Below are 7,944 nucleotides of genomic sequence, written 5' to 3'. Positions count from 1 at the left end.
GCCGGCCCGCGTGCGCCCCCTGCGAGTGGCGCAGGCTCCAGAGCGCAGGGGCCCTACGGCCGGCGGCGGAGGATGGCGCAGGCGATGCTGCGTTGGGCTCTGCTGCTTCTGGCCGTGACTTTCGCAGGTAGCGCTCGGAGCAATCCTGACGAGCCAGGACCTCCGGAGGAGCGCGGGAGAGGGAGTCACGCCGGCGGCGGCCCCTGCCCGGCTCCGGGCGGCCTCGGCGACGGTACCCCCGCATCCGTTACTGGCGGTTCCCCAGCGTACTTGCTAGGTGGAGGAGCTCGAACCCTGGGGTGTGGGGGTGGCTTTGTGGAGTCAGCCACCCTCTTTAGTTCTTGCTTGGGCTTCGCTCCCAGCTCCAAGGGACATCTGCTGTCTAGGGGGCTTTCTCTGTTAAAGTAGATTTTCTGGCACCCAAGATGAGGAGTTGGGTTTTAAGGTATGGCCCCCACGGGACCCCGGCAGGAGATGGGCAGGAGTGAGGAATGGTGGATGCTGACAAGAAAGGGGCTTTTGTCTAGCCACACTGGACACCTTTCTTAAAATGGAGTTTAAATGCTCCTATCTTGTATTAAATTTTGTATTTGTTACCCCGAGTTGCAAAGGAAAAGAACATCATGAACTATTAAGGGTTACTTCCTGGGCCGGGTGCCGTGGCTCAGGCCGGCAGTCCCAGCTACCCCGGAGGCTGAGGTGGGAGGTTCACCTGAAACCAGGAATTGAGGCTGCAGTGCGCTAGCGCGACTTTTATTCCATAGCTTCAAAGTCCTTTCTCAACCAAACCTAAAGAGAACAGAACCAGCTGTTATTTCTATGTGCTTGTGGAGAGAAGTGCCATAAAAGACGGAATATCCTTTCTGGCAAAAGTGGGAAGGGAACAGTTCAAAGAAAGTAGGCCTTAGAGGGGAAAATAGAAGATGTGGCCTGGATAAATCCCAAACTGGACTTTAAAACATCCTAATGAGGCTGGTCGTGGTGGCTCACGCCTCAAATTCCAGCACTTTGAGAGGCCTAGGGAGGAGGGTCGCTTGAGCCCAGGAGTTCAAGACCAGCCTGGGCACCATAGCAAGAACTTACTAAAAAAAAAAAAAATCTTACGAACAATACCTTACCTTGATCCCATACTGCAAAATGTTTGTGCTTCCTTCTTGCAGGCACTCTGGCCCCTCGATTTGGTCAGGCTTCAGAATATAGAACGGTAAGTAGGAAATCACTTGTACTGTTTCTAATAATACAGCGAAGCCCAAAACCGTTTGGGAGGGAGGCTGGCTTTCAGGTCTGACCTACCGCTTTTGAAAACTGTTGAGGACTGCATTTAAAACCAGGTTCTCAGGCAGGCCTTTTGATTCAGATAAAAGTGTACATTTTAGTTGAAAACCACTGAGTCTTTGTTTGTGTTAATATTTAATTTTTTTTTTTTTTTTTTGAGACGGAGTTTCGCTCTTGTTACCCAGGCTGGAGTGCAGTGGCGCGATCTCGGCTCACCACAACCTCCGTCTCCTGGGTTCAGGCAGTTCTCCTGCCTCAGCCTCCTGAGTAGCTGGGATTACAGGCACGTGCCACCATGCCCAGCTAATTTTTTGTATTTTTAGTAGAGACGGGGTTTCACCATGTTGACCAGGATGGTCTCGATCACTTGACCTAGTGATCCACCCGCCTCGGCCTCCCAAAGTGCTGGGATTACAGGCTTGAGCCACCGTGCCTGGCCTAATATTTCCTTTAAGGATTCAAAAGGTCCTTGGAAAAATAGTTATGCCTTGTATTAGACATTTGTACTTTATCAAACTGAATTCTGAGGATGTACATGGAGACAAACCAACTGAGAACAAGCAAAGAATATTTTTTTCAGGGCTTGGTATAGCAAGGAGTCAGCCACTGTCACTTGCATTTCCGTAGGGACTTGAGTCAAAGGGAGAAGTGGGAAAACTATAGTGGAAAATAGGAATGGTTTCAGGTATGGCCTGATTGGAGGCTGTTGGCACAGGGATGCTGCAGGTGGGCTAACTAGAAGCAGGACATTCTATGGCATTGGTTAGGGGTGCATATTTGGTTTTCTCTGATTGTTTTAAGTTGGAATCGAGGACAGAAATTAGGGAAGCTGTCAGTTAGTAATCAAGTCCTAACCATTTTGCGGCCGGGCACGGTGCTCCTGCCTGTAATCCCAGCACTTTGGGAGGCTGAGGCGGGTGGATCACCTAAGGTTAGGAGTTTGAAACTACCCTGGCCAACATGGTGAAACCTTGTCTCCACTAAAAATACAAAAAAAATTAGCCGGGCGTGGTGGCATATGCCTGTGATCCCAGCTACTGGAGAGGCTGAGGCAGGAGAATTGCTTGAACCCCAAGGTGGAGGTTGCAGTGAGCCAAGATCACACCACTGCACTCTAGCCTGGATGACAGAGTGAAACTCCATGTCAAAAAAAAAAAAGTCCTAGCCATTTTGTGCTGATGGTAAAGGGGTTATTGTTTGGCTTTCTGGACTATCATTAGAGAGAGCAATCTGATTTCCTACAAGTCTGACTTATAGCCTGCTGACCTCCTGGGCTGGTTATTCTGAATAATGGTTTGGGTTCCTGGGCAGGTTGCTGCAGGCTGTGGGTCAGAGTTCTGTTTTATATAAGGTCTAGTCATTGTCTGTATATTTGGTCTCTCAATTTTCACAATGCTGTTGTAAGATAGACATTATTTGACATATGAGGGTATTGGTTTCAGTAGGTTAACTTTGAGCGTTCAGCTCACAGTAGGACTCTTCCAGGAAGCCTTCCCACCCTATTCCCTTCCTCCAAAGCAGAGATATATACACATACTTTCTCTGTGCTTACCTGTACTGCATCATCATCACCATTGTAACAGTAAATACTTATATACCTACATGCCACACCAGTGTTCTATTTTTTTTTTTTTTTTTTTTTTTTGAGATGGAGTTTCGCTCTTGTTACCCAGGCTGGAGTGCAATGGCGCGATCTCGGCTCACCGCAATCTCCGCCTCCTGGGTTCAGGCAATTCTCCTGCCTCAGCCTCCTGAGTAGCTGGGATTACAGGCACGTGCCACCATGCCCAGCTGATTTTTTGTATTTTTAGTAGAGACGGGGTTTCACCATGTTGACCAGGATGGTCTCGATCTCTTGACCTCGTGATCCACCCGCCTCGGCTTCCCAAAGTGCTGGGATTACAGGCGTGAGCCACTGCGCCCGGCCACACCAGTGTTCTAAATGCTTCATGTATAATAACTAATTTCATCTTTCACAGGACTGGGAGGTAGAGAACATTACTTGATTAGTAGCCCTTTGGTCAAGGTCACATGGAAGTGGTGGAGCTATGCTTCAAATCCAAGCAGTGTGACTCCAGATCCAGTGCTTTTCTCTACCCCATCATAGCATTGGATTGTAACTGCCTGTTTGCCTATTTCTTCCAGGAAACTGTATATGCCTGTTGTCAGGGATAATGTCTTATTTGCTATTCGGTGCTCAGTCTTTAGCATCTCATGGATGCCCAGTAACACTTTTAGCCAGTGATTCAGTTTGCTTGGGTTTGATTTTCTTTTAGAAAATGGGAATTATGGCCGGGCGTGGTGGCTCACACCTGTAATCTCAGCACTTTGGGAGACTGAGGTGGGTGGATCACGAGGTCAGGAGTTTGAGACTAGCCTGGCCAAGATGGTGAAACCCCCACTCTACTAAAAATACAAAAATTAGCTGGGCGCAGTGGTGAGTGCCTGTAATCCCAGCTACTTGGGAGGCTGAGGCAGGAGAATCGCTTGAACCCAGGAGGCAGAGGTTGCAGTGAGCCGAGATCGCGCCATTGCACTCCAGCCTGGTGACAGAGCAAGACTCCGTCTCAAAAAAGAAAGAAAAAAAGAAAATGGGAATTATGGTACCTTTGTTTCAAGGCTGGGATTAGGGTGACTGAGATCCTGCAGAATTTAAGAAGGCACTCATACTCGGGAGCTAAGGCCAGTGCTATAGGACCTGCTGTCTTTTTTTGAGATGGATCTCACTCTGTCACCCAGGCTAGAGTTCAGTGGTGAGAGCTCTGCTCACTGCAACCTCTGCCTCCCGGGTTAGAGCGATTCCCCTGCCTCAGCCTCCCGAGTAGCTGGGACTATAAGCATGTGCCACTACACCCAGCTAATTTTTTTGTATTTTTAGTAGAGGCAGGGTTTCACCATGTTGGCCAGGCTGACCTCAAAGGATCCACCCACCTCAGCCTCCCAAAGTGCTGGGATTACAGGCTTGAGCTACCTCCTGGCCTGGACCTGCTATCATTTGACAGGATTGTTAAAAGGATGACCTACACAAGAGATCTTTGGTTTGGCTGGTTTTCGTGCAGTGGTGTTTACAGCTAATTGATCACAACCACAGATTTCTCTGTTCCTTTTCCATTCTTCTGCTTCACTTGACCAGCCTTAAGAAAAAAAAAGAGAGAGAGAGAAAGATCTTTGGTTTTTTTCTTCCCCCCTGATTTCTATTGCCACTGCTCTAATTTAGGGCCCCCATTATCTCTCACCTAGATTAACTTAGTGGCTTTTCAATGGATTTTCCCCAGCCTTTTGGTATCTTCACTTTCCAGTTCCAGTTCCTGCTACACACTGCTGCTACAATTAGTCTCTAAAACTTTGACTGAGTGTAGCATGTCTCTGTGCAAAATCTTCAAGGACTTTTTCTCATTGCCCACAGAGAAAGTCTAACCTCATTAACACAGCCTGCTTTTCTCCCTGTACCTTCTGGTGCTTTCTCATAGTTTATCCTCCTTTATCCTTATTGCCACACTGTTTGATTACTGTAGTTTTTTTTTTTTTGAGACAGAGTTTTGCTCTAGTTGCCCAGGCTGGAGTGCAGTGACATGATCTCAGCTCACTGCAATCTCTGCCTCCTGGGTTCAAGTGATTCTCCTGCCTCAGCCTCCCGAGTAGCTGGGATTATAAGCATGCACCACCATGCTTGGCTAATTTTTGTATTTTTAGTAGAGATGGGGTTTCACTGTGTTGGCCAGGCTGGTCTCGACCTCAGATGATCTGCCTGCCTTGACCTCCCAAAATGTTGGGATTACAGGCGTAAGCCACTGCTCCCAGCCTGATTACTATAGCTTTATAGTAAGTTTCAAAATGAGGAAATGTGAATCCTCTAACCCTTTTCTTCTTTTTCTTTCTTTTCGTTTTGTTTTTTTTTGAGACAGAGTTTCGTTCTTGCTGCCCAGGCTGGAGTGCAATGGCGCAATCTTGGCTCACTGCAACCTCCACCGCCCGGGTTCAAGTGATTCTTCTGCCTCAGCCTCCTAAGTAGCTGGGACCACAGGCACCCACCACCATGCCCAGCTAATTTTTATATTTTTAGTAGAGATGGGGTTTCACCATATTGGCCAGGCTGGTCTTGACCTTGTGATCTGTGCACCTTGGCCTCCCAAAGTGCTGGGATTACAAGCATGAGCCACTGCACCTGGCCAAGAATTATTTTTACTTTTATTTTTTTGAGACAGAGTTTTGCTCTTGTTGCCCAGGCTGGAGTATAATGGCGCAATCTCAGATCTTAGCTCACTGCAACCTCCACCTCCCAAGTTCAAGTAATTCTCCTGCCTCAGCCTCCGAGTAGCTGGGATTACAGGCGTCCGCCACCATGCCTGGTTAATTTTTTGTATTTTTAGTACAGACGAGGTTTCACCATGTTGGCCAGGCTGGTCTTGAACTCCTGACCTCAGGTGATCCACCGCCTTGGCCTCCCAAAGTGTTGGGATTACAGGCAGGAACCACCACACTCTGCCCTTCTGTAAGAATTAAAATGACATTAAGGAATAATAAATGTGCAGTGGCCCTCTTCCGGAGAGTGGAGAGGAAGTTTTGGGGAAATGTCTGCCCGGATTGAACTCTCTTCCTGTAGTTAGTATCTTGTGGCATGAAAATCGGAGTCTCCGTCGATGATGAACCTGCTTTAAACATTTTTCCTTTGGCACAAATTTGCTTCCATTGTGAATCTCCTGCTTTCTTTAATGTTTTTGGCTAAATGTCAGTGTCTTAAAAATTCAGACTGAAGGATGAGATTCCTGATTTTGTCTTGGCATTAAGCCAAGGGATTAAGGTGGAATTTAATAGAACATCCACATGGAGATTTTAGTGAAGTGTAAATTATGAAGCTAGATGATATGATGAAATGTCTCAGACTTTCATTTAAAAATCAGTCAGATTGGCCATGTGTGGTGGCTCACACCTGTAATACCAGCGCTTTGGAAGGCCAAGGCGGGCGGATCACAAGGTCAGGAGTTCAAGACCAACCTGGCCAATATGGTAAAACCCTGTCTCTACTAAAAATAGAAAAATTAGCTGGGTGTGGTGGTACGTGCCTGTAGTCCCAGCTACTTGGGAAGCTGAGGCAGAAGAATTGCTTGAACTTGGGAGGTGGAGGTTGCAGTAAGCCAAGATGACGCCACCATACTCCAGCCTGGGAGACAGAATGAGACTGTCTCAAAAAAAAAAAAAAAAGAAAAATCAGCCAGATTGAAGCCTCTGAGGTCCCTTTTTTTTTTTTGAGACAGAGTTTTACTCTCGTTGCCCAGCCTCCACCTCCTGGGTTCAAGTGATTCTCCTGCCTCAGCCCCCTGAGTAGCTGGGATTGCAGGCATGCACCACCATGCCCGGCTAATTTTGTAGTTTTTAGTAGAGATAGGGTTTCTCCATGTTGGTCAGGCTGGTCTCAAATTTCTGAGCTCAAGTGATCCGATCCGCCTGCCTCAGCCTCCCAAAGTGCTGGGATTACAGGCGTGAGCCACCATGCCCAGCCGAGGTCCTCTTTTTACATAGTATGCATTGAACCATCACACCAACATTGTATCTGATTTTTGCATTAGAAAACTTTTTTTCTGGAAAATAAAAATATTTTTATTGAATTAGTCTAGAAAATCTAGGGAGATCTGGAACATATTCTCCTCTGAGCTATTTTATATGACTGTATCTCAAGTCGTTGTCGAATTTCTCTGTCTCTTTTTTCCAGCCAAACTGCGCTCAGTATAAATTACCAGGATGTCCCAGGGACTTTAACCCTGTGTGTGGCAGTGACATGTCCACTTATCCCAATGAATGTACTCTGTGCATGAAAATCAGGTAATGTGACTTTATAACTGTAAAATTTTTCTTCATTTCTTTGTTTTTTTTTGTTTCTTTGTTTTTTGAGACAGTCTCACTCTGTCACCCAGGGTGGAGTGCAGTGGCGAAATCTTGGCTCACTGCAACCTCCGCCTCCTGGGTTCAAGCAATTCTCATGTCTCAGCCTCCCAAGTAGCTGGGATTACAGGCACTGCCATGCCCGGCTAATTTTGTATTTTTAGTAGATATGGGGTTTCACCATGTTGGCCAGGCTGGTTTCAAAGTCCTGACCTCAAGTGATCCACCTGCTTCGGCCTCCCAAAGTGTTGGGATTACAGGCGTGAGCCACTGTGCCCGGGCTCTTCATTTCTTTTGTTGGATTTTGATTACTTAGGAGGTAGTGTCCATTTTCTTGGATATAAGTATCAAACATGACATGGTAGTTCTCAGTTTTCAGGGTGATGATTAAAAAGATGCAAAATCCTCAGTGCATTTTTCGAGTCAAGTTAAAGAATAAGATGTAATCAAATTATATTATTGCCCAAGAATTCGAAATTTCCTAAAATTAAGAGTCTATTGAATAGTTAAACTCTGTGGAGTATTAAATTTTATTTTTAATTCAAAGGGCATGTGTGGGTGATCTGCACACCCTGTACTACTAGTCAGGAAGTAGGACTTACTGACGCTACTTAGTGGAATGGTAAGTAATGAGTGTATTATACTTGATACGCTTCATGTAGCACACCTGACCAGGTCACTGTGACTGCTTCTTCAGGTATGCAGCTTTGTATAGAGCAGGGATTCATTATCTGACTTCAGTCGGTCTTCTCTGATTCTTTTTTTTTTTTTTTTTTTTTTTTTTTTTTT

The 7,944-nt window shown here is 46.3% G+C and overlaps 1 protein-coding gene across 4 annotated transcripts in view; it reads left to right on the top strand.

The window, feature by feature from the left end:
• Positions 1–7,944, top strand: part of SPINK2 (serine peptidase inhibitor Kazal type 2) — a 9,573-nt gene continuing 1,629 nt past the window's right edge. The window contains exons 1-3 of one of the 4 annotated variants that reach the window (XM_032274303.1): positions 1–232; positions 1,161–1,204; positions 6,986–7,095. In XM_032274303.1, the coding sequence (XP_032130194.1) occupies positions 73–232; positions 1,161–1,204; positions 6,986–7,095 (314 nt within the window). In that variant the 5' untranslated portion in view covers positions 1–72. Of the gene's footprint in view, positions 278–1,160; positions 1,205–6,985; positions 7,096–7,944 lie in introns of those variants that run through there. The other 3 variants (XM_032274307.1, XM_032274304.1, XM_032274306.1) reach the window with 3 other exon arrangements.

The sequence above is a fragment of the Sapajus apella genome, unplaced genomic scaffold (assembly GCF_009761245.1).
Source record: "Sapajus apella isolate SASKATOON/1434 unplaced genomic scaffold, GSC_monkey_1.0 scaffold5, whole genome shotgun sequence".
NCBI classification, from domain to species: Eukaryota; Metazoa; Chordata; class Mammalia; order Primates; family Cebidae; genus Sapajus; species Sapajus apella.
The sequence above is the reverse complement of the archived record's forward strand: the minus strand, read 5'-3'. Positions and strand labels throughout refer to the sequence as shown.